Consider the following 27,984-nt stretch of genomic DNA (forward strand, 5'->3'; position numbering starts at 1 on the left):
TCTTATGTACTTGTACTTTACATTTTTCTTATTAATGTCTTATGTACTTGTACATTACATTTTGGCTGATTAATGTCTTGTGTACTTGTACATTACATTTTGGCTGATTAATGTCTTGTGTACTTGTACATTACATTTTGGCTGATTAATGCCTTGTGTACTTGTACATTACATTTTGGCTGATTAATGTCTTATGTACTTGTACATTACATTTTGCAGATCAGAGTCTTAATAGACTTACACATAATGAAAATACTGCTGCTTTGACATCCAGTATGGTCACCATAGTGGTCATCTCAAAAAACCTTGTTATCACTACTAAATTGATTGTCATGGATCAGTGTGGAGTTTTCACTAAAAAGACATATTTTGTTGCTTGTTGGTTTTAGCTGTAAATATAACTGATTTGCATCCAATTAGGCCACAATGGACGTGCTGTACTTGCTAAAATTTGTGTCTTTTTTTTTTCAGGTATGCGGTGATTCTAGCATTTGATGTAAAGGTGGAAAGAGATGCTCAGGAACTTGCTGACAGTCTGGGTGTTAAGATTTTTCTTGCTGACATTATCTATCACTTATTTGACAAATTCACAGCATATCGTGAAGAACTGAAGAAACAAAAGCAGGAAGAATTTAAACATATAGCAGTGTTCCCCTGTAAATTGCGCATTTTACCTCAGTTCATATTTAATTCAAGGGACCCTATTGTTGTTGGTGTAAGTGTGGAGGCGGGATTTGTAAAAGAAGGCACTCCTATATGTGTTCCCAGCAAAGAGGTAAACAATTTGTAAAGTTTGTATAATATTATTTCAGTTTTATCATTAATTTTCAGATGGTCATTATTTTATATTACTAGTATCTGAAGGAAAGTCCATATAGTTCATATACCATAATGCTCCTATGAGAAGTACACGTTTAATCAAACCATCCCCTTATTTTTATGAAAATATTTGGCAGATTTTCAAAAAAGAATATCTTTACCTTGATAAGCCCTTAACCCACTTTGCAAAGTATTTACAAAGCTGGCCACCCAGGTTTGTCCTGCGAAAAGTGATGAAATATTATGGATGTCTTGTTTACATGAAATATTTTGTAGGATAGGACACAGAAGTGACTGTTGATAGGATTGCAGAGTTGGTTACCTTAACCATGGCTTTACACCTGCAAGTCTGGGTTTGAGTCCCCATTAAAACATACTAATCACTTACTATATCCTTCAAGACCTGAATAATATGCAGGGACTAAATTTAACTTTTGTACCTCCTTGCATTTGTTTAAAAAAATTAGAAAAAGGAAGAAAGATCTATTCTGTATTAACAGACCAGACTATTATTTATAATTTTGTGGGCAATGATCGGATATATTTAATTTTCTCGATTAAAGCTAATCATTGCAGAGCTTCATTATTTTTATGAAATTAGGAGTCAGTAAGTTAAAATACAGATCTGTTAACTTGATATGTCCAGAATTTTGTTTCATTTGTCATGAATTATACCATTACCTGTGCTCCTTTTGCATCAGAATGAATCATCAATGTGTCATATGCGCAGAACATATTAACATTGCCAATCCATGCAGTGACACAAAATATTACACATATTTTCCTGCCACATCTTTTTAAAGCCCTATTTTTACATAGATACATATTTAAGGTTGTTATGTTTTTGCCACTACTTAAGCCAAGTTCTGGGTACATGACAATTATTTTGTTCAAAAATGACTGCATCAGTACAGTCCGAAAATAAGTTCACTGGCAGCAGCAGTAGGTCTTGACAGTATAAATAATTGTCACATGACCGAAAATGCGGCTGCACTGGCAGCTTGGGGTATAAAAACTCAGACAAGACGTATTGATCATTTGAAAAAATGAATCAACAAGACCTATTCCCTCTGATGAGTTACAAAGACAACAAAATTGGTCACAGACCAGAAGTGTCTAGACCATCTCAGCAGATGGAAGGGAACACCTCCACATCCCATCAATGATCTCCTTTTTACACCATAAGACTTCTTGGGATGTTTAGTTGGTCCTAAATGAAAACAGTCCTTATCTGATGTCCATTATAGCTGCTCTGGCAAGCAATGGTAAAATCTTGTTATCCTTACTGGACCTGAATGGAAAATTATATTGACATGCACTTTTCACCAGAAGACTTCTCATCATGTTTAGTTAGTCCCAAATGAAAATGGTGTAGCACCAGTCCCTTCAAGGGACTTCTTTTCACCATTGTGATAGTATATCATGTGAGCAGTAGTGTATGTGTGTGTGTTTGTCAGTTATGTATGTACATGTATTTACAATTTTTTATTAGCCAGTATGAGTGGGCCTCCAGATTAGTGTTTTGTTAATTTGTAACTAATTGAGTCGCTCAACTAAAAATAAAGTGGCTCTTATTATTATTATCATAATGGTGATGATGATTATTATTATTATTTTTCAGTATTTGCCAAAATTAGTAAAGTTGGGTTAGGCGTACCATCAGGCAATGCTTTATCATCAGATAAATATGGTATACAAAATTACATTTTTATCTAGGAATACCCTGTCCAAAAGATACGTTTGCATCTAATTATTCATCACATGTATAAGATAGCTCCCTGGTTATGTCACGTAGAAATATCCTAGCTGTACATTTTCCTTATCTAGATTTGATTGTATTGGAAAAGGTTGGAAACTCGGAAACATGTTCATGCTTACCCAGACACTGTCAAAGGACAACATTGACTTTGTGTATGAAATATGGGTGAACAGCACGGAGTAAAGCATATATTTCATTTATAAATGAAGGTTTTGTCTTAAATTTTTTTATCTGAAGCTGGATAAAGCCTGGGGGAAAAAAGTGATGCCATCTACACATGGACTCATTGCAAACTGATGCCATGAGCAATTCTCTGTTAAATTAAGTGCAGAAGTCATGTGAGCTCTCTGATTCTATCAATTCAGATACAACAGAGAGAAAAAATCCAAAATTTTCTGTCCTGTCTGTGCATTTTCATGGCAAGACAGTTATGACAGAAAATGATATAACAGTTTTGAAAGAAATAAATATGGAAAGAGACAAAATTGCAGCTACTACATAGTTACAGCAAGGTCATAAATTCAGATGTTTTATTTCTAATTAATCTTGTCTTTTATGAAAATATATGCTAAGACAACTTATAATTCAGCTGTCAATATTAACATAAATTATACATTGCAATTTTACATAATCACATTATAATTACACAAGATTTTCAAAAAAAGCAGGATAGTGTGGGTACGTGGGAAAGCCTGCCAGTAGCTTCTCGTGGGTCGGTGGTTCTTCCCTGGGTTTTCCAGGGTTCTTCCTCCACCAGTTATACTGGCTGCCATGTATAGCCTATCTTGTGCTGAAAAATGGCGTTAAACCCTAGATCAACAACAACAACAAAAAAAGCAGGAAAAGTTATACACGTAACTGAGCAGTAATGGCAATTCAGTCTTGAATTAATGCACTTGTGTGTGTTCTTACAAGTGATTCATTGCTTTAAGGGTCTTGTCATTTCACTTTTGCGAGCATTTTATCTTTTTTTTTTTAAAACAAAACAATTTCAGGCCCCAAAATACATGTAACTTTTAAAAAATGATCTGGCTCACATTTTTGTGGAAAAAATAACTTGATATATCCATTATATTGGTTGGAAAATAAAAATCAGTCTACAAAAGGATGTCACTTCTACCAAAGAATTAAGAGCTATATAAATTCCCAAAACTAAAATGATTTGGTGCCAGATTTGACTATGATGTACATCAATATTTGTAACATGTCGTCAAAAATGTAAGCATATTTGACGACACCAAGAAATGCTGGCTTAATATCTACACAACTTCCTACATGTGTGACATGTATGTGGGCATTTTCCAGCCTCTTTCTGGCCTTTTGGTTTACGAGGAAAATGTGTAGCCAGTCCATTGACAAGGTGGAAAATATCAGCCATTTTCCTTGGACGGAATGGAAAATGTACAGCCTAATCCATGGACTATATAGGCATTTTCCAGTGACATTTCCAAGGAATATCCATGCAAAGAGACTCAGATATTTATAATTAGTCAAGCTTTTTTTCCATGCAATTTACATGAAAAATCTGAAATCCACATAGTAGCCATGGAAAGTGTACAGCTGGGATTGTTGACTATCATTTCTTTGGTGTAGATTTGTTTTGTCTGCCATCATGAACTGAAGATGAAAGTTCTCTTTGCCTCATATCTACCAGGCCATGAATCCAATGAAGGTTAAATTGAAATTTTAGTGTTCTTGATTATTCAAAGAGTTGATTACAGCATAGAAGTAAATCTGTTTATTTTATTTTAATGTTTTGACATACTTTTTATCACAAAATGTACCTAAGGTAATAGAATGTGTGTTGTTTTTCAAGTTCAGAATAAATTGATATATTATGGAGATTTGCAGTCAGTGGGGAGGGGGATCACGTGGGAGGGAGATCACACAGCATTTATTAGAATGGCTTTGTATGTTTATATGAAGAAACGCTATTTATTTATTCAGTTCATCACTTTAGAATAAGTCCCTGGAAGTGTGGGTGACTAATAATATTTTCATAAAAAAGCATCATTAATATGACAAACTGCAACAAATTAAGAAAAAGGGACATTTTGTTTTGGTAACAAGTGTCATAACTATATCTGTCTTCATTTTTCATAACAGTTGGCCTTGACACTTTTTTCTATTTCAAGTTACCATATGTACTTGCTTATAAGTCAGATCCAACTGCAAACTATGTAGACCCAGATCAGTGACCTGACCGATCATGGTCTATGCAGTTTGTTAGGAGTAATCAGTAGAATAAACAACATAGACCCTGATCTTCTGGTGCTTTATGTGATGGCAGATTACAGTCTGTGCAGTTTGCAGTTGGAGCTGGCTTACAGTCAGGTACTGATGGTATGTAGATATAATTAACACTTGGCTATAATATATACTTGTTTGTATTCACCCAACACAATGGCCAAGTCTCAAATCTAGTGTTGTCTTTTTTGGACTAAATGAAGATGTACTTTAAACACAACCTTAGAAAGGTCACCTTTTTAAAGGATTGGAAGAAAGTCATGGTAGCTTTTGAACTTAGGATTACACTAGATATTTCAGCATCTTCTGCTTCAGAATTTCTGTCAGCAGTTCATGGCATCTTATCTACACAAAACTATATCCATAAAACTTTGATGTAAATGAGTAGATTTTGCTTCATGTTTTACAGCTGTTGCAGGCAAAGCACCTTGCCCATTATAACACTGCATTAGCCAATCTGGGCAGATCCTGGTAGGATTTGAGTCACAAGTCCAAAATGCTAACTGCTGTGCCATGATGGCTCCACAGAGGAGCAGAATTATTGAATAATTTTTATCTTTAGGATTTTGTTTAAGATGGCATTATTTTTTAATGGTGGCTTTACCTATGTATTTGGGTTAAAAAGAGTTGTAACTAGGATACAATTAATAGAGTCACTTGGGCAACTAATCTTTAAATTATCAAATGCATTAATTAGTCTGTAACTTATTTGTCAAAAATAAAAAGGAAGGACAATTTTAATTTATTAAATACAGAGCTCCCTGAATGGCATATACTTCTCCCCCTGCCTACACACAACACACACACACACATGCATCCATTCTTGTTGTTTTCAGTCCTGCTAATAATGCTGTGATTTGTTACATAATGCGGTCAGAAACTATGGACAACAACTACCCCATTATCTTCAGGTACAGCTGTGTCAGTCAGTCCATCACCATGTCAAAGAAGGGGTAGAGGGGATGTAAAATGCTATATCTTTGTAGTATCCCTACCTCAAGCAATCAATTTGGTATGGTATACCATTTACATCTGCTTACAAGTTGGATCCAAATGAAGTCAGCATAGACTCAGGTCTCTCACCACATAATGTACTGGCAGATCCAGTTAGGAGTAATCAGTAGAACAAACAATGCAGACCTTTGCCAGCACATTATGCAGTAGCAGATCAGAGTCTGTGTTGTTTGCAGTTGGACTCAACTTGTGAGTCTATATGGTATATGTGCATATTTTAGGACATCTATCATTGTATTTATTAGAAATTATCAGCCTCATAGTCTGGATAAGTACAATATCGGAGCCTTGCTTCCAGATTTCATAGGGCATGGGAATTCACTGTTGACAATAGTGGGTGGGGGAGAAAATTTACTATTGTAAACATTAAAGACCTAACTGTTTAGAACTTGATGCAAAACTTGGTACAGCCATGATTGTTCTGGCCATACCACCCACAGTGGCTTTGAATTTGAGTTGCATTTCATATCCAGACTGAATTTTTGTTGAATGTTGAAATGAAATTTAAAATTAAAATGCTTTTTCCCTCATTCAAGGTTCTAATGTAATTTTCAGTTCTTGGATCTTGGGCGTGTGGTAAGTGTAGAAATCAACCATAAATCAGTGGACTTGGCTCGCAAAGGGCAGGAAGTTTGCATCAAGATAGAAAATATCCCAGGAGACACTCCCAAGCTGTATGGGCGACATTTTGATCACACGGATCTCCTTGTCAGTAAGGTGAGAGACTTTAAGATACATGTGTATGTCTTGTATGTTATTACAAGTACAGTCAAACCTGTCTACTGCAGCCACTCATGGGAAAAGGCAAAAGTTTCTTTTCTAGACAGATGACCTCTGAAGCCATGTGAAGCTCTCAACCTTGGTTCATGACAAATTTATTAAGAGTCTAATGTTGTTTTTGCTGAGTTTATCGTGATATAAACTGTCAGTTGCCAAATCACACAGCAAATAATGCTCGAAGGGCATTATGTAAGCTGTGTGAGTTGGCAACAGACAGTTTATACCTCAGTAAACTCAGAAAAAAAATGTTTAAACTCTTTTTAATCCAATTGTTATAATGTTAGCATTTGAACCCCTCTCCTCCCATTCTCTATATCCATTTACTTAGTTTTAAATTCATCTGTAATGAGCTACAGTGAAAGTGTTGTAGCCCCAATGTTCTTGGCAGATTTTGAGTTTACCAGCTTTTCTTTTTCAAATGTCATCAAAGAAAGAGTTATTTATAAAAACGGCAAAGATATTGATTCTATCAAATCAATTTATACAATTTATAATTTTTTTAAATAAAATGTAAACCCAGTGTTTTTATTTCATAGAAGTTAGTATAAAGTAGTTCTCGATACAGTTTATACAGAAATAAATGCAATTGGGTCTGATCACATGGTTATGTTCTGACCAATGGAAATCTTCCCTTAATTTATCAGCTGATCCAAATGCAATTATTGTATTATGAACCAAATAGTATTATCATCATTAGTTATAGTTATATCATTATTAGTTATAGTATTATCATTATTAGTTATAGTATTATCATTATTAGTTATAGTTATATCATTATTAGTTATAGTATTATCATTATTAGTTATAGTTATATCATTATTAGTTATAGTTATATCATTATTAGTTATAGTATTATCATTATTAGTTATAGTTATATCATTATTAGTTATAGTATTATCATTATTAGTTATAGTATTATCATTATTAGATATAGTATTATCATTATTAGTTATAGTATTATCATTAGTTATAGTATTATCATTATTAGTTATAGTTATATCATTATTAGTTATAGTATTATCATTATTAGTTATAGTTATATCATTATTAGTTATAGTATTATCATTATTAGTTATAGTTATATCATTATTAGTTATAGTTATATCATTATTAGTTATAGTATTATCATTATTAGCTATAGTATTATCATTATTAGTTATAGTATTATCATTATTAGTTATAGTATTATCATTATTAGTTATAGTTATATCATTATTAGTTATAGTATTATCATTATTAGTTATAGTATTATCATTAGTTATAGTATTATCATTATTAGTTGTAGTTATATCATTATTAGTTATAGTTATATCATTATTAGTTATAGTATTATCATTATTAGTTATAGTATTATCATTAGTTATAGTATTATCATTATTAGTTATAGTATTATCATTAGTTATAGTATTATCATTATTAGTTATAGTATTATCATTAGTTATAGTATTATCATTATTAGTTATATTATTATCATTATTAGTTATAGTATTATCATTATTAGTATCTTGCGTGTATTATTTATTATCAGGAATACTATGCTGCCAAGATACATGTATTAAGTATAGCTATTTAGCAAAAAGAAAAATAACCAAATTTAGTAAAGTAAGTTCCACACTAGGATACTGTCTCCTTACTTGGATAATTGACTTATCAATGACAAGGTTTTATCTTCTGTCCTGTAGAGAAAAAACTGTGTCCATTTATCAGTACCTGACTTTGCTTGTCAATTATTGTCTCATAAAACTAATCTGATAATTTAAATATAATCCCATCAAATCTAGAAAACTACAGCTGTGTACATGCACCCATTTATACATCTCCATCTCTCTCTCTCTATCTCTCTCTCTCTCTCACACACTCTCTCTCTCTCTCTCACACACACACACACATAGTTATCAGTAGAAATAGCTCTTAAATAAAATGAATAATTTACAGCTTACCTGTAATTGTGAAACAAACTATTTAATTTTTGTCAGGGCAGTTCGTATAATTAGGCATGAAAGAAGGTTATTCACACTTTAAACATTTGATGGATTAAGCCTATCAAACTCACAGAGATCAAAAGACGGTCAGCTTTTGCTTGCAACCTTTAATGATTAGGTAATGATTAGAAGATTGCAGGGGCTTTTGTTAGTAACATATATACCATTATTTTGAGTTTTTTCTGACCTTTCCCACGCTGTTATTGATATTTTGACATATATGTTGGGGTGTGGGGTTAAAGTCGATTGCCTGTTGAAAAGTTGGAATTCGCTGCCGCTGTTTTTTGGGCAGAAAAGGGTAGCCACTTACTTGCAAGTCTAGCAAACTTAGACCATGTTAAATTGAGCAATACCTGCATGAAATCAATAGGAAAATTATTTATTTTCTGGGAAATTGCATGTATTATACATTTTTTGTTTAATGTACTGACAGCCATCACCAAAAAACAGCATTGATGAAATTTGACCTAGTACTCACCATTTGCATTTCAAGTCGCATGATGACATAAATCTCACAACCACATGTCAATGACATCAGAGTCCATTATTCATGTGATATCAACAATAATTTCCTTTTCATTGTCATTGTACAAAACTATGAAAATATTCGATTAAAGTCATATACTATTTGCAAAAGAATGAAAGGACACATGATTCTCAGCATATTATTCTGAAAACAACAACCAGAAATTTGTCAGAAGAAACTTGGAAAAAGAGTCATCAAGAAGAGAGCACATGTCTATGATGGTTTTGTTGTATCAAGAAACAACTGCATTGACACGTGCTCAATGCCTGATGAATCTGGCTTTGTCAGAAACCTTTTAGCTTTATTTGATTATGGTAGGTAATATACCTTTATATATATATATATATACACACACACACACACCATGCCTTGCTCATCAACCAGAAGAAGTTTAATTTGCATACTTGGAGCAGTCATTGTTGATATACTCTAGTGACTGCAGAAGGCAGGGTGAAACCACTACTTGGTTAAGAAACACCTAGCCACTGACCCCTAGAAGACAGGTGACTGCTGATTACATGACATTTATATATAAAATTTGCCAGGGGATAAATCAGAATGGCAGTTGTGATCAGGTGACCACTGAACTCAGGTGACTGTTAAGACGGGGTTGACTGTATGTAAATTGAGATGCATATAACCAGAACAAAAGCTTGGGGAGCATCGTGCATTTATCTTATATTCCAGGGTGAGTGGGAATGGGGATACAGTCTGTCTGGGTGGGTGGGAATTAAATTTTCAGTAATTTTCAACAAGATAAAGTTAAAAATTCTGTATAATAATGAATGTCTGGACTCTACCTGTATCTAATATGATTTGATTTATGGGTAATGATGGAATGAAGTAATTAAATTTGTAAATTAATCAGTCAACATTTTATATTCTGCTGCAATCCTACAGACCTTGACAGTTAATACTTTATGGCACAGCACCACAAGTATCATAGTTAAGTCACATGACTACCTAGTATAATATACTTTTGCAGGCTTGTGCGGATAGAATTAGCCAAGTCATAGGAGGCAAATAATGGAGGCAGAAACCACAGTGGCTCAGTGGTTAGCATGCCAGACTCTTTATCAAAATGGTTTCAGTTCAGGTCATTCCTTTCAATCTTTCTGTCTTAGCTTCTGTTGTGTTCTTGGTCAAGGCACTTTACTCCCAGCACTAAATATCCTACTTGTGTTGCTGTGTCATAAAACATTAAACCATGCAAAATGAACTATTTTAATGTGCTCACAAAAGGGCCCTCCTGTAGTCTAAGTGACCTGCACATCTGATTACTCTAATTTGCCCAACAAAACCTTGAGCATGTCAGTAAAATGCAGCTTTTTGTTTTGAAGTTCATGAAAGACACTGGTAAGTTATTAGTATTGATTTTGTAATTAGCTCACCCTTGTGAAATTTGTATGTTTACTTGTATCAGAAGGTTTAAACTTTATGTACAAAGTGAAGTGCAAGGCCTTTGAATGGAGAGTGAAGTACAAGGCCTTTGAATGGAGAGTGATGTACAAGGCCTTTGAATGGAGAGTGAAGTACAAGGCCTTTGAATGGAGAGTGAAGTACAAGGCCTTTGAATGGAGAGTAAAGTACAAGGCCTTGAATGGAGAGTGAAGTACAAGACCTTTGAATGGAGAGTGAAGTACAAGGCCTTGAATGGAGAGTGAAGTACAAGGCCTTTGAATGGAGAGTGAAGTACAAGGCCTTTGAATGGAGAGTGAAATACAAGGCCTTTAAATGGAGAGTGAAGTACAAGGCCTTTGAATGGAGAGTACTCCTGTTTCTTCTTATTTCATTGGTTATCTTGAATTAGTACTCACTTGTCCTTCATGAATAATAATAAGCTGTCACTTGCTCATGTTCATAGGTTAATACATCAGTGGTTAAATATGTTGAGCATTACCTAAGTGAATTAAGTTAAAAATGACTCCCATTTAGACCAAGATGTTAATCTCTACTGGCTGTAGAATATGTATGCAGTTGTTTGGTAGTATAACGAAGCTAGGGGATTAGTAACTTATAAAAGTATCAGAGACCATGACTTTCACCTTTAAGAAACAAACTATTACATTGTATTTTAATCCATTTAGATGAAAGAGTTGGTTGCAACAGTGCCTGCTGATATATAGAGTGGGTGTCTTTTGTAATGGTAGACCGCTCCGGTGGTTTAGTGGTTAGAGTGTCCACCTTGGAAGCGGAAGGTCATGGGTTCGATCCCTGGCCAAGTCATACCAAAGACTTACAAAAATGGTACTAACAGCTACCTCGCTTGGTGCTCAGCATTAAGATGTTAGTGTTTGGACTGGTCGGCCTGGTGTCAGGATAATGTGACTGGGTGGGACATCATGCTACATGTCTGCGGCATGATGCCGCAGTGCTAGACATCACTATAAACTGTCACATTGCAGACATCATAGCAATATGACTGAAAAATTGTTAAAGCTATGTTAAAAATCCAAATCACACGCACACACACACACGCACACACACTCTTTTGTGATGGTGATATATGCACTGACTCATTAAACTATGACATGAACTAATTGCAAAACTTTCAGCTCTAATTAGCTCTACAGGCCATAGACCAAATGTATGGGTGTTCATGGGATAGCCTGTTGTCCATCATCTATTATCTGTCCATCCACTAACACAAGTTTGTTATCTGATACTGAGAGGAATGACATGAAATTTTACAGTTATTCATCCCAATATCTAGTTTGTCCCAAATATATATATATATATATAAAAATATGGTGCTGCTCAGACATCCAGTATGGCCATCTTGACAATCTTGCTCTTGCTACTCTTCCTGAATGGATGTTCATATCTACATGGGGTTTTGACTAAAAGACATCCAATATGGCCACTATAGCAGCCATCCTGAAAATCTTGTTATTGCTACTCCTCCTGAATGTATTGTCATATAAACATGTGGTTTTCACCAGAAGACTTCATATGAAACGTAGTTATTCCCAAATGAAAATGTTTCTACATGGACATCAAACATTGACATCACAAGGGCCATCCTGAAAATCTTGCTCTTGCTTCTTTTCTGGATTGCATTTTCATATCTACATGGGGTTTTGACTAAAAGACATTATTATGTCTGGTTGGTCTAAATGAAAATTGTTCTGATCTAATACCCAATATGGCTATTTTGAAAATCTTTTTGCTGCTACTTCTGAACAGAAATTCATATCAGCAAAGGGCATTTGCCAGAAGATTTCTTATGATGTCTAGTTGGTCAGAAATTAAAATGGTTTTCCCCTGACATCCAATATGGCCACCCCAGTAGCCTTCCTGAAAATCTTGTTATTACTACTCCTCCTGAAAGGATGATCATATCATTATGGAGTTTTCGCTAAAAGACTTCTCATGATGTATGTTTCGGCCTAAATGAAAAAGTTGCTGATCTGCTATCCATTATGGCCACCACAATGGCCATCTTGAAAATTTTGTTATTACTAATCGTCCTAATTTAAAAATTATTTTTGCATTGCGTTTCCAACTGAAGATGATGATGCTTTGTTGGTCGTAAATGAAAATGGTGCCAAGTTGGCATTCAGAATTTCCACCACAGCAGCTAATTGGAAAATCATGCTGTCACTGAAAAAAAAGGTTTCAACACACTGCAGCCAGTGAAGCATCAGTCCCTTTGATGGCCTCATTTTCGCATTTGTCCATACAGTCAAACATCTTATGGTTTAGCCCAGAATCCATCATGCATTGTATCAATCAGCAATTGATATTTTCAGCTTTTTATTAAAAAACACAGGACCAGTTTTGATAGATTTGGTAGAGAGCATTTTGGCATGATAGGCTTTCTTTTAATATGGCTGTCATTGCTTAATATAGAAAAACCTATAAATGACTTTTTATGGAAAGTCAGTCAGCATCATTTTGAGCAAATTAAATAGCATTACAAATATTTAAAAATTTATAACAGCTTCTTCTCAAACCTGCTTAACATAAATTGAATGAATTTGACATCAGAGCAAAAATAGTTTTGATTTTTGTGCAAATGGTGCCAATTACTAATCACATATGGCCACCATTACTCAAAAGAATGAAAGATTTAAATGACTTTGCTAAAATAGATCAACAAAATTTGAACTGCTTTGACAGAAATCACTGAAAATGGGGGTTTGAATCCTACCATTGGACCAGGCAGGGTCAGCTACCATGGTGTGTTGTTGGGGACCGCATTTTACCTTAATTGCCTCATCCTTAAATAATCTATTTGTGATACTGTGCTGTAAAGCTCCAAACCAAAGAGAAATCACACGGCATTTAAGGCCTTTCAGCTTTGGACAAAGAAGCTGATTTGCCATCATATATGGATGAAGGTCCAAAATTTAAAGAAACCCTGAAATAGTTTTCATTGCTATCAACAGCACATAAAGAAATTTTTATGTAAGCATTATACTGGCCCAGATTTTTGTAGCCAACAAATCTTGCATGTGTCTATTAGGCAGAGGTCAGTAGGTGAGCAGTCTCACTTAGGACTCTTGTTCTTGTACCTCATCTTTTCCCATGCCATCTAATTAAAAGCTAGTAAAGTTTGATCTTTTGAGGGAGTGGATCAGTTGAATTCCTTAATCAGCATATTGGATAAAGAAAGGGGGGAAAAATGAGATTTGAGTCTGTAATGTTCACTGTTGGATGTGTGTCATACACAGATATATTTAAGATAATTCAGAACTCAGCTCTTTGAATCATTTTGACATCTCGTGATGTGTAGCAGAAGAAAATGTTTTTATTACTGCCTCTTTCTGCATTCAAGAAACAGGTCATTAATTCTCATGTCATAAAAAGCTTTTTAAACTTCATGACCTTTGAACTTAATCCTGCAAAGTCTACTTCTTTCAAGGCTGCTAAATTTCACACTTTGTCCTTGTTTGGTTGGGTGTTTTATGGCATAGCAACACAGGTAGGTTATTTAGTGCCAAGGCAGTAGGTGCTAAGTGCATTGACAAAGGACATACCATGGTAGACTGCATGTGCTGATCTGGTTGTAGGATTTGAACCGAGATCCTTTTGGTTGTGAGCCCAGCATAATAACCACTGAGTCATGGCTGCTCCCATATCAGAATCCCAGTGATTTAATTTTACATGCCTTTCACCATTTTTCACTCAGGTTTTCTAATTCGATTCTCGTTGTTGTAATGCCATTCAGTATGATGCAATTCCAGACGTATGTGTCCTGTGACCAAATGATTGTACCTGACTATCAGATGTATGACAATATGAGCTGAAAGAAAACAAAATGAAGCTGTCAATTTTAACTTTAATTTTAAAACATTAATATTTGACAAAATTTAAAAAAAGAACTGAAATTATTACAATACATTTGACTGGTATTTTCTAGCTTTACTGGTCATCAAGGAGATGAGCTTATGGGATGGTCAGTTGTCTGTCCTTCCATTACACACAAGTATGTTATCACTACCTAAACTACTTGGAGGATTTTACACACACAATCATCCCATGGTCAACTTTTCCTAAATGAAAATGGTGACAATTGAGCAGTCAATATTTCCACCACAGTGGTCATCTTAATAATCTAGTAATTGTTACTCCTTCTGAATGAATGATTACATGAACATGTGATTTTCGATGAAAGACTTCTTACAATGTCTAGTTAGTATTGAGTAATAATGGTGCCAGTCTGATGTACAATATTTCTTCCATGGCAACCATATTGAAAACTTTGTTATCACTACTGCTCCCGATTGGATGGTCATATCAGCTTGTATTTTTCACTCAAAGACTTCTTATCGTGTCTAGTTGGTCCTAAATGAAAGTGGTGCTGAGCTGATGTCCAGTATGGCTACCACATCTTGAAAATCTCGTTATCACAATTCACCACCTTTACAGCCATCTTAAAAAATATTCTTATCGCGACTACTGAACGAATGTTCATACTATATCAACATAGGTTTTTACAGAAAATCTTTTTATGGTGTCTAATTGGTAAAAAAAAATTAAAATCCTGAATGGAAAGTAATAGCTTGAAAATGTTGTTTTCTCTGCTACTCCCCAAATAGATGGCTATATCAACATGGGGTTTTCACCGGTAGACTTTTTGTGATACCTAATTGTTCCTAAATGAAACGGATGCATCATCGATCCAATATGGCTGCAACAGCAACTGTCTTAAATACCTTGAATAAATGCTCGTTATGATATGGGGTTTCCACCAAAAGACTTTTAATGTCTACTTTGTCCTAAATGATATGGCATCGAGCTGATCCAATATGATGGCCGCTAATTTGACAATTTGAAGAATGTATGAGATGGTTTCAATACTTTACAGTTAAAAAGAGAAATGGTCCTATCGTGATAACATGAATTCCTGGAAAATGTTTTCACCCAGTAGGTTCAGTCCCTTGAAGGGAATTTTGTGTTTATTACCCCCACTCATCACACACACACACACACACACATATATTGATCAGAATTTCAATTTTCTTGCTATACTGCAGATGGTAGATGTGGACCCCAGCCATTGTTTCATCTAATGATTTAATATTTTAAAGCTAAATAATTCAGGTTTACAGAAAAGGAAGATTTAAAAAAAGTCATTGGGCAGATAAAGTACAAAAACACAACCTTAAATGAGACATTGGGCAGATAAAGTACAAAAACATAACCTTGAGACTTAAAATAGTTAATGTTGGAAGGCAGATGTTCTTTTGTGAGAGGATGTAATAGTAATGAAATGGTGACATGAATAAAAATGTTTTATGTGACAGTGAACGGATGTACTATGTCTGGGACTTCTATTTCCTTTTAATTGTTAAGTATTATGCCCTCATTGTGATAGTGGAAGACAGCACATTGCTTCTGTCGATCAATAATCCATTTAGCACAAGAAACTACTGGACTTGGAAACATGAAGTTGTGTACACTTTATAATGGTAATGTGTAGATGAGCTGATTAAATTCTCAGGCCATTACATTAATTTTTTAATTTTTTAAATATTTTGGATTGGCATATTTGCATTGTAGATGATCCAGTTAGAATTTCAGGCCACTACAGCAATTGTACATTTTTTTTAAAACATGTTTTTAAGAGCATGATGAGCTTATGGTATAGCCCTGTGTCTGTCATCCTTCAACAATTGTTTGTTTTTACTCTGGAGTCTATGTTTCTGATCCAATTTTTAATCAGACTTGTAATATCATCCAATTTTTTAACAAGTTCAATAATGAGTTAGATCTATGCATATTAATGAGGTGATTTTGCATTTGATGAGCTAATCCTTGTTGCACTCTAGAGGTCATATTTCTAACTTTGATCAAACTTGAAATACATGCTTATATCAAGATCTCAAATGAGTTAGATAAATGCAAGATCAGTGCATGACCAGTGAGATGATCTTTCATCTAATTGACAGAGCTTATTACCACTATGGAGGCAGTATTTCTGATCTGATTTTGATCAGGCATAGAATGGATGCTTATACTATTGGTTGAGTTTGATAGCAGACAAGGTCCTTACATAATAATGAGGTGATCTTGAGCTTGTTATAAGTCTGAAGGTCATATTTTATTAAAATCTGATTTTGATTGAACTTCAGATATAGAATTATCACAATCTTGCACAAGTTTAATAATGTGAAGGATATGCGCATGCTAATTAGGTAATCTTTCATCTTATTGGCATACCTTAGGGCCAGTCAAGCATTTCTGCACCAGTTGTGATTAAACTTGGTAAATAGGCTTAATTCACTAAGATCTTGGATTGATACAGTAATGAGCAAGATTCATGCATATTAACAAGGTGATTATAGATCTGATTGGCTGAGCTTGCCAGTACTTTACTTTAACAGTTTCTAATATTTTTCTTAAGCTTGGTAAACAAGTTTATGTCACATACATGCCAAATCCTGACATGTCTCATGAAAAAAAACAATTTTTGACTCTCAAACTCCCCACACACATTTGTGTTTCTTACAGCACAATTTCTAGTGAATCTAAGTCTTATGAATAAAATAAAAAATAAGACAGACATTTCTTGACACCACAGCATATGCCAGTAACCTATATAAACAATAATTTGTATAAATTCATGGTTAATGCTATCAGCCCTGGGCAGTTGATACATGTATATGATTAAAGCCCAATGCCCCTGTTACGTGCAAAATTCTTTTTTGCCTAATCATCTGAATAAGACTGAATCATGAAAGATCATTGGATTCTATTAAAACCAGATAACACTGACGTTTTGTCACATTATGATACATGTAATTGCTCCCTAGAACTTAGAAACACTGCCATTTGAAAAACACAGCCATTTTTCACATGTGTACGAATTAATCTTATGTTGATCGGAGACATCCATGGGTCAACTAATTTCAGTCAAAAGCTGAAACACAAGATTCAATGACATCACCATTGTCAACAGAAGAAGCAAACACCACTCTACGTCAGATCAGCTTCAGTTTAAGTTCACCCATCAAAATATTCCAGCCTAGCTGATTACTGATATTCACTCAAGTCTTATTTTTATCTAATGCATGCTTTTTCTTCGCAGATCTGCTTTAAAAAAAACATCAACAAAAACCAGCCAGCCTCTCATTATTCCCTCTCAAATCACTGTGTGCCATGTTTTTTTATTGTTATTATATTAGTCACTAGTGGAATTTGTTGAATATATCACAAGTGACTTCGTTGATCGAACTAGTACTAGCAGCTACCTCGCTTGGCGCTCAGCATTAAGAGGTTAGTGTTAGGACTGGTCGGCCTGGTGTCAGAATAATGTGACTGGGTGGGACATGATGCTACATGACTGTGGCATGATGCCCTAGACATCACTATAAACTGCCACAATGCAGACATCATAGCAATCTGACTAAAATTGTTAAAGCTACATTAAAAATCTAAATCACACACACTTGTACCTAGTTTTATGGTTTTATTATAAGTGAATCCTATGCATATTTATGTAGTGATCTGGAATCTGATTGGCTAACGGTTTTAATACCAGTATAAAGACAGGAATCTGATTGGCTGTGGGTTTTATTACCTGTCTAGGGACTGGAATCAGTTAGGGTTGTAATCAGACTTAGTACATAAGTCTTTATCATTAAGATCTTGGTTAGGATGATAATGAGAGAAATTCATGCATAATAATGTCACCTGGCAGGTGCAATAGTTGTATCGTAGGTAACATGGAAGATGTCACACATAGTAGAGAATATCATGTTTGCATAATGAAAATCAAAGAACTAACAAATGAGTATCAACAAACAAGTTCCTTGATTTTAAACGCTTGTAATAAAAATATGCATCATAGTCTAAATATTTATTATTATACTCTGATTCCTAAAACTTAATTTTTGTTGAAAGAGAGGTCTATACTTGTTTTATGTCATTATTTAATCAAATACATGTCATTATGATTTGTTTTAGGATATCAAGAAGGCCATTTTAGTAGCATGATACCATAATTACCATAAATACGAGTTTATGACATCACTTACTATATGATATGTAGATCTATTGTACATCACTTGATACATCACTTGATGTCAAATCAACCAAGCAGAAGTTGGCTCTTACACAAATTACATAATAGCATGAGGATACAGTTTTTAACTTTTAGCATGTTTCTGTCTCAATTGCAATAAAACTATATTAATGTCAGTTCCATATGGGGTGGGAGCCACAGCAGTTTATTCATTAACATGCCAGGCTCGTGAGTTTAACTAGGTCACACTCCCTCCATCACCTAATCTATCTGTCAGCATCAGTATAGGTTTGGGTCCCAAACCATCTATCAGTGTCAGTGCAGATTTGGGTCCCAAACCATCTATCAGTATCAGTGCAGGTTTGGGTCCCATACAGGTTTGTGTCCCAAACCATCTATCAGTGTCAGTGCAGATTTGGGTCCCAAACCATCTATCAGTATCAGTGTAGGTTTGGGTCCCCTACAGGTTTGTGTCCCAAACCATCTATCAGTGTCAGTGCAGATTTGGGTCCCAAACCATCTATCAGTATCAGTGTAGGTTTGGGTCCCATACAGGTTTGTGTCCCAAACCATCTTTCAGTGTCAGTGCAGATTTGGGTCCCAAACCATCTATCAGTATCAGTGTAGGTTTGGGTCCCATACAGGTTTGTGTCCCAAACCATCTATCATCATCAGTGCAGGTTTGGGTCCCAAACCATCCATCAGCATCAGTACAGGTTGGGTCCCAAACCATCCATCAGCATCAGTACAGGTTTGGGGATGATTTGTCAAACAAGTAATTACATGTGGATACAAATTTTGTACGTGAAATCTTATTGAAGTAATGATGTAAGTGTTTATGTTAGCAATTAATCAGAACCAAATAAACTTGGTGGAAATTATTAAGATTATGTGAGTCATTATTAAATCCATAATGCATTTCTTCAGTACTGTAGCAGGAGACTGTAGAAATTTTATTTCTGCTGATATTACATATATAATAAACCTATGCATAAAAGTGGGGGGGGTGCATTCTGTTTATGAATACTTTATTATTTTTTGTTTACATAATATATGGTTATGACGGGAATAATCTATTCAGTATTGTTTTTATACAACTGCAAAAAGATGTAGCATAATTATATCATGACGCCCATCAGTCACCAGTCTGTATGTTAACAGTTTTGTTCCCATACAGTAACTTGAGTTTCTCCAGGAAACTTCAACCGTTACCAAACTTATCAAATGCTTGCATTTGACATAAGGAAGAAGCCTATCAGAGACTGAGTCAAAAAGTCAAACTTAGCTTTACTTTCGCTGAGAGAAGCCTATCAATTCCAAAGTCTAAATGTCAGAAATCAAGGTTACTGTGATTGGAAATAAGACAAATGATTTATAGACACTAACGTTTACAGATCTGGACAAAATTTTGTGAAAGGTTTGCACTTGATGAACCAAAGATGCATATCCATTCTGTGGTCAGCTTTCAGTGTCACTGTGATAGACTGGTTTGGTTTGACATAGCAACACAAGTAGGTTATTTTGTTTGGAAGCAATTAGAGTAAAGTGCCATGCAACTTCATGTAACTGACCCAGGTTGATCCAATAGCAGGATTCAAATCACTGAGCCACTACCGTGATAAAAGATATATGATCTCTGCACAAAATTTTCAGTTCTTGACCATGTAACTTCACAAAAGTTTGTGGATGACTTTCATATTAGGTTAGAAAAAGGGTTATTGATTTGTGGGTCAAAGGTCATGTTCAAAAGGAAAAATATATTTTTTGACATTCTTGACCATGTACCTTGACTAAAGTTTTTAGCATTAACCTTAAGCCTGGAAAAGGCCATTTGAATTGGCAGTCATGGTACTTGTGGCTCAAAGGAGAAAAGACTTTTCAAAATAACATCAAAATAAAGTTAGTTCCTTGACCAACCTTTGTGGATGACTTGAACTTAGGCTAGGAAATAAACCTATGGATTCTGGGGTCCGAAGGTCAGCAGTCACAGTCGTGGTAAGTCTTATAAGAAAATAACGATTTCTGTACAGTAAGTTCAGTACAAAGACTGCATACCTTGACCATTGGTCCAGATCTTTGAGACCTGATGGTCAGTAATCTCCAGATTCCACCATGCCTTAATAGGTGCCTACATAGAGGACTGTTAAACCACAGGGCAGGTTTATTATGTGCTGTTCATGGTAATCTTGCTACTATATGCTTAAAAAGGTCAGGGTCATTGCTAAACTATATGCTAAATAAGGTCAGGGTCATTTCAGTACTATATGCTAAATAGGGTCAGGGTCATTGCAGTACATATGCTAAATAAGGTCAAGATCATTACAATACTATATGCTAAAAAGGTCAGGGTCATTGCAGCACTATATGCTAAATAAGGTCAAGATTATTGCAGCTTAATCCTCATCTTCAAAGTATTCTGCATCCCACTTTCTTCCCCATGGCTTTTGGTCATGGTCAGGAGTTTATCATTTTAATGGGTTGGCATGTGTACATGCAAAGTTAATCTTAGGAAACATTTTTGTTAAATATTTGTGAAGTCATATTGCCAAAATGTAAGTTGGAGTACTGGGATATTGACCCAAAAGAGAAAGCTCTGAATCCCTATTCTCAGAACATCTTAGCATCAAGTTTGAACTGAACCTGAAAATTCACGTTGACATTCAGTAACTACAATCAGAATGGTAACAGAACATGCAAGGTTTTCTTAACCTCCTTTCTTGCTATGGTAATTTCATTACTTATATAAAGACTAAGCATAAAATCAGTTTGCATAAATTTATGTTTTACTGGAAAGTTGTTGATTATACAATTGATCCAGACAGGTCAACAGGGAGGAAGATGATGTCTCATGCAGCAAAATAGGGGCCAAGATATGTGGCTGTAGAGGATGTCATTGTATAGAAGGAGATATTTGGGGGTGCGATTGAGGAAAGTTTAACTGTAATTGTGTTATGCTGTATGGGCTTGAAAACTACTTATATATATATATATATATATATATATATATATATATATATATATATATATATATATATATATATATATATAAAAATACATACATACATACATATATATATATTGTTTGCAGTTAGACTCGCCTTATAAGCAAGTATATACAGTAAACTGGGTTTTTTTTTCTTTGCAGATTACTCGTCAATCAATCGATGCAGTGAAAGAATACTTCAGAGACGACATGCAGAAACAAGACTGGCAATTGATGGTGGAATTAAAAAAGCAGTTTGAAATTTTATAGGAAATGTTTCATGTACACACAGAGACCTTAATATACACAGCTGTGCATTCTATTCATTCAACTTTCATCTGTTGCTGTATTTTCCAGCAGGCATTCATGTTTCTTGTAATTGCTTTCTGCAGTATATTCTTATTGATTTAGGGATTATGTTCCGTTCTTTCTTGAAAATGTCTTTGAAAGTCATTAGTCCAGAAAAAAGTTGAATAACAAAAAGGAGTTAGTAATGCTTTACCATGATCAGCTTTGATTAAATGAATGACAGCCATATGAATCTTGGTGCCAGTTTTCTGTCATTTTCACATGCATGTTCCAACTGTGATGCTGTTGCCTTGTCCTTTGAAACTGAAGCACATCCAGAAAAGGTTAATTTGAATTGTGGCAAAAAAAATTTATAGTGTCTGAAGTATCACAAGATAATGTAATATATTGGAGAATAAATTTTCAGAATCATCAGGAGCCAGATGAGCAGCCACTGGTAAGAGTTCAGATAGTTGTGAAAATTTAAATGGTCCTGAACCAGTTAAAGATACCCAGCATTAAATTGATTTCAAGCCTGTTGAGGACAGTAGACAGAACTTTCACATCTTTCATTTCAAAACCCACACAACATTAAGCAACTGAAATTCTAAGCATAAAGCATGACTTGGAAAGTTAACAATTATAAATTGCTGCTGCCTGAAATTGACAAATACTCAGATTTTAAGGTAAATTGGGTCATAATATTGCTTGGAGAGGCACCGAGCACCCTGGAGTATCCATAAACTCTATGACCTCCTTGTCAAACAAAGAATTCATTTTTGCTCATTAGAAAATATCTTTTAATGGCTTTTTAATTCCAACTTACAGCAACTGATCTGAACATCCATAGATGAGAAGGAAGTGTATAATTTAGGAACAGGTTTGAGGGTGGGGAGGTGGGTAAGCTTGTTTTCTAGACATTGTTGCCATGTTGGTGCAGTGTTAATATCAGAAGATGAGATGTTTGGAATGAGCCAGTTTCCATTGTTACAATTTGTTTCTTGTGTTTCAAGAAAATTGATATTTTAATGAAATAAATGACAATTGATACATATCTCATTCCAGTTTTGTATTCCAGATATTAACTTATTTCCCACGCCTCCAAGGTCAGGGGCATGAAAATGGTCTCCATCCACACTTCTGTCTCTCTGTCTTGTGAACACTATAATATCTGTATTTATTATTAAATTTGAACCAAACTTGTGAAGCTTCATCTTGGCAACAACTAAGATTACTTCAGTGATGAGCCAATTCTGCACATTTCAGGTTATGGCCCTTGATCATCATGGCATGGGGGCAAAGGTCAGAGTAGTTGTGGCTCAAAGAAGAGTGGACTTTGCAGAATGACTTTCACATTTATTGAGATATCTTCTGTCAAGCTTCATATTAACAAAAGGTCATGTAAGTTTGAAGGGAATTTTCTCTGAAGACTTATGGCCCTTGATTATAATAGCATATACAGTTTATGCAAAACCTGGTGAAGCTTCATTTCACCAAGCGAACATGGACCCATATATTCATTAAGTTTCTGAGCTCAGTGCACACTCTGATTCAAAATTCCCTCTGTCAGATCTTGTATTTGTTAAATTGTTACAAAATAAACTGTACATAATTAACAGACATCTGTATCTAAAATATTTTTACTTTGGTTACTGGTACTTATTTTAAGCTATCTTCATTTGAGTGCGAGTAAGTACTGGGGTTGAATAGTATGATTACTGGCCTAGATTGTTGAAACTGCCTTCCTTCACAACAACATATAAAACCAATCTGTAATTCCTTTTCTGTGCCACTTTTGATCAGACTTGGTAAGAATTTTTTATTAGGGCATGCTTTATCAAACTTTGTGCTTGAGATGGCTTTGCTTGCAACAGCATGACTTACATAGCAACTATATGGAAAACCTGTTTTCAATATCTTCTCAAAAATGGCTGAACCAGTTTCAGTCAAATTCTGAGTCCAACATTACTCATTTACCAGATTGTGTGGCTTCTATAGAAAACCTATTGGAAAACCTATTGTCAGCTTCTTCACAAAACAACCTTGTAGTTTTAATAAAACTTGCTTTTAATGTTTCTTAATACATGCTCTGAGAACTGTGTACGTGGCTGTATCAAAACTGAATATGGGTTGGCAACCCCTAGCAGTGATGTGGCGTTCTATAAAAACCAGTTGGGAAACCTACAAATGATACTCATCTTCCATCAAGTATGGCTAACTGTATCTAATACACAACTGTTTTTGATAGACCCAATCCAATTTCACCCGATAGGCTATACATGGCGGCCAGTGTGACTGATAGTGCAAGAACCCAGGAAAAACGGCTGTAAAAACCACCAAACCCATGGGAAGCTAGTGACAAGCTTTCTCACATACCCACATTGGCAGAGCCAGGGACTCAAACTCGGGCGAACAGAGGCAAGATGGCAGTAATCAGTAAGTACAAGCACTTCAGATCACTTGGCCACCTAGGACCCCAAGTTACTCATAGTAGCAACACAGTTAAATTACAAGTCAGATACCACCAATTTCTGCCAAATAACGGGAAATTACTGTATTTGCCTTCTAGACCAGTATGTGAAGGTAACGAATGTTTGAAATTTGTAATGCCTTATTTATAGCTTTTATTCCACACACATCAGGACATTTTGTGGGATGTCCTGCCCACGGACATCTGTCTTAAAGTCTTTCAGTCCATTGGCACAAGTTTGCTATCGTTACTCTTTAGCTAAATACACAGAGCTTTGCCATGAAACTTCTCACATGCATTCCAAGGTCTAGTTGATCCAACTGAAAATGGCTCTGCCCTTGCATCCAGTTTAGACACTACAGTGCCAAGCTTGAAAATATTGTTGCTGCTTCCAAACAGATTCTCTGATCAGCAAGTGGTTTTGACTTGAGACTTCGGACGTCTTCCTGACAGCAGTATAGCCACCATGACAGCCATCCTGAAAATCCTGATATTACTAAATATACTCTGTAAATGGAAAGTTACATCAACATGGAGCTTTCAACAAAAGATTTCTTATGGCTTCTGGTTGGTCCTAATGAAAGTTATGGGCATCTGAAATCCAGTTACTTGTATTGGCAGTTTTCTTGTTAACATCCATCTAAGATCTCAAAACATTTTATTACATTTTTACTTCTTCAGGTATTTTTCTAGTGTTTAAACTGGCAAGTCAAAATATACACTTCACAGAACGTTAGCGTTGATAAAGAAAGATATAGGAAATATTTCTATATTTATGTGTTAAACAGCAGACAGAATTATGCAGTTTGGAAACAAAGGGAGCCTCAAAGCAGGCAGAATTGTGCAGTATGGAAGCAAAGGGACCTTCAAAGCAGGCAGAATTATGCAGTATGGAAACAAAGGAATCCTCAGAGCAGAAGCACATTTGCAAATCTAAATTTAGAAAACTTACAGTATCAAAGAATTTTCTTGTTTCCATTGAAAACTGAAACGAAGTATAATAGGAGGAGAAATTAAAACACGTCACTATGAATTCATAAATTATGTATTCCCACCACAGGGTGGAGCATATATCATGATGTTCGTCAGTTACAGTTTTTTTTCTTCTTCATAATAACAAGAGTTCTCCACCATCTACAAGTACCAAATTTTGTGGATAGCTTGCACTTAAGAAAAAGGAATCCTACTGACTTTTTACTCAAAAGGTCAAAGTTCAAGGTTAAGGTTACTCCATCAACAAATACCAAACAGAACAGCTTGTACCTAGAGTAAAGAAAAACCCTATTGATTTAGAAAATTGTTTTCAGTACAATAACAAGGTCTCAATCTCTTCTTACTAGTTTTTGTTGATGGTTTGTACATGTGGTGGGGGAACCCAATCGATTTTGAAGTCAAAAGATCAACAATCAAATGTCACATTACATGAAATAATACAAATTAGTTTTGTGAATGGGTTGCATGTAAAGAAGCCTATTGATTTTGGACACAGAAAGGTTAAACATATCAAAAAGAGACCGATTCTCAGAAAATTGGGCTATGCACAAAAGTTCAAGTTACAAAATTTCATGAACAAAGTTTTTACATCATTTGCAGTTAAATTGAACCTTGCAGAATGCTAAAATGCTAAGAATCTATCAGTTCAATACATTTTTCCTAGTTCCAAATATAAGTGATGAAACCTGGATGGGATTGGCTTTAGCGAAGACACAAAGCAATTTCGTGAACTGGATGTTTATTTATGATGTAATTGAACGATGAAACTTTAAACAAACATGATTGATATATGGATCTATCACTATGGATGATCAATGTATGCAATTTGTATACAGATTTGAATAATGGACATTTCATCCGGAATTACGATGTATGTATTATTAATATTCAGTCCTATAGAGATATAGAATTGATTTCACTCATGCATCTCATAGCGTCCATTGATGAGAACGATGCATTTGCAGTTTCACAGCTCTTGTTGAACGGTCAAGGAGCCACTATGCATGGCTGAGAACGGGTCAAAACGTACACAAACCAATATGTACCCAAGTCAAAACGTACCCAAACCGATATGTACCCAAGTCAAAACGTACTCGAGTCAAAACATACCCAAGTCAAATCATACCCAAATTAAAACATGACCCAAACTCGCTTTAAATAATGACATGATTTTAGTATATTGTGTTTCATATGACAGTGACTGGCCTGATGAGCAATGGAAATTGGCAGGCACAGTGGAACTATCTTAACTTATGACCTAGCTCCAATGCACATTAAGTAATACACAATTAAATTAAGAAATACAGTTTCAGTATATTTATGTTGTGTTTTGCCCGTGGAAAAAATTCTGCCAACTCATGAACCATGATTGATTGCTGCTTCAATAACGTCTTTATTTGTGTTGTGTTCCATTTTTCCATTTTGTATTTTATTTCCCCTGCATTCCATTTGTCCATTGCTTATTTTAGCCATACCAGCTTAAATCATCAGTAATACTTTACTTTTTGTTAAATATAAGTGATTTTAAAAAGTTATAAAATATTTAGCTGCATTCAAATCCGTGTATTCCTACACACTTTTAGATTCATTATAATAGCTGATCTTGAAAAATTGAACACCTACATTCCTCCCAAATCCAATGTAATGTTTGGCAGAGATGCTAATTATCGTAAAAAAAAAATTACTGGCCGACAATGTTCTTGCTCTTGCATGTGTTTGCATGGAAGCCCTATAATATGAAATTATTACATTAATAAAAATGGAATTAATTTTCAAAACTGATGCTAATAATTGTATAAAATGTGTGCATTTGATTATTGGTTAAAACACGTCAGTCATCAAGCATGGTTCAGATAAGCTGGTAGAATTTTCTCCACAGCAAATCGTGACATAAATATATTTAAGCGATACTTCTCAATTTAATGTTTTTCTTAATGTGCTTTGAAGTAGATTATAAGATAAGATAGTTCCATTACGTCTACTGATTTCCATTGCTTATCAGACTGGTCACTATCAAGAAACGCAATACACTAAAATTATGTCATTATTTAAAGCAAATGTGGGTCATGTTTTAATTTGGGTACATTTTGACTTGGTTGTTGTTGTTGTTGTAGGGTTTAACACCATTTTTCAGCACAAGATAGGCAATAATTCATGGCCAGTATCAATCGTGGAGGAAGAACAACAAACAAAACAGGGAAAGAACCACCGACCCACAAGAGGCTACTGACAAGCTTTCTCATGTACCCACAATACCCGAGCCCAAGACTCGAACCCATGCAGACATAGGTGAGATGGCAGTGATCCGTAACGGTGAGTGGTTTAGAGCCACTATGGGCCCCGTTTTGACTTGGTTCGTTTCGGTCTCAATACATTTTGACTTGGGTATGTTTTGGTTTGGGTAATGTATACTATGGGGCACACACGTCAATGGTGAAATATGATTTGCTCAATTTGGACGTGTTAAATTAATGAGAGTATACATTAAAGTATAACCTTTTGAGCCAATCATATTTCTCCATTGACGTGTATCACCAATAGTATACATTTTTGAAAATGAGGGTCGCTTGTTTACGATGTGTGCAGTGAAGAAGACGGTGCTTAATTCTTCCATTGAACAGGATTCCTAAAGTTGAATTGAGTTAATGGTA

General features: G+C 35.0%; 1 protein-coding gene across 1 annotated transcript in view; it reads left to right on the forward strand.

Moving 5' to 3' along the window:
• LOC149798218 (uncharacterized) overlaps positions 1-22,922 on the forward strand; it is a 184,393-nt gene extending 161,471 nt beyond the window's left edge. Inside the window, exons 25-27 of the mRNA XM_089963322.1 lie at positions 472-775; positions 6,395-6,556; positions 21,745-22,922. Coding sequence (XP_089819448.1) covers positions 472-775; positions 6,395-6,556; positions 21,745-21,852 — 574 coding nt within the window. The 3' untranslated portion in view covers positions 21,853-22,922. The remainder of the gene's footprint in view (positions 1-471; positions 776-6,394; positions 6,557-21,744) is intronic.
• Positions 22,923-27,984: the final 5,062 nt, after the last annotated feature.

This window comes from Sinohyriopsis cumingii, chromosome 6 (genome assembly GCF_028554795.1).
Source record: "Sinohyriopsis cumingii isolate HCF-2022 chromosome 6, ASM2855479v2, whole genome shotgun sequence".
Taxonomy (NCBI): Eukaryota; Metazoa; Mollusca; class Bivalvia; order Unionida; family Unionidae; genus Sinohyriopsis; species Sinohyriopsis cumingii.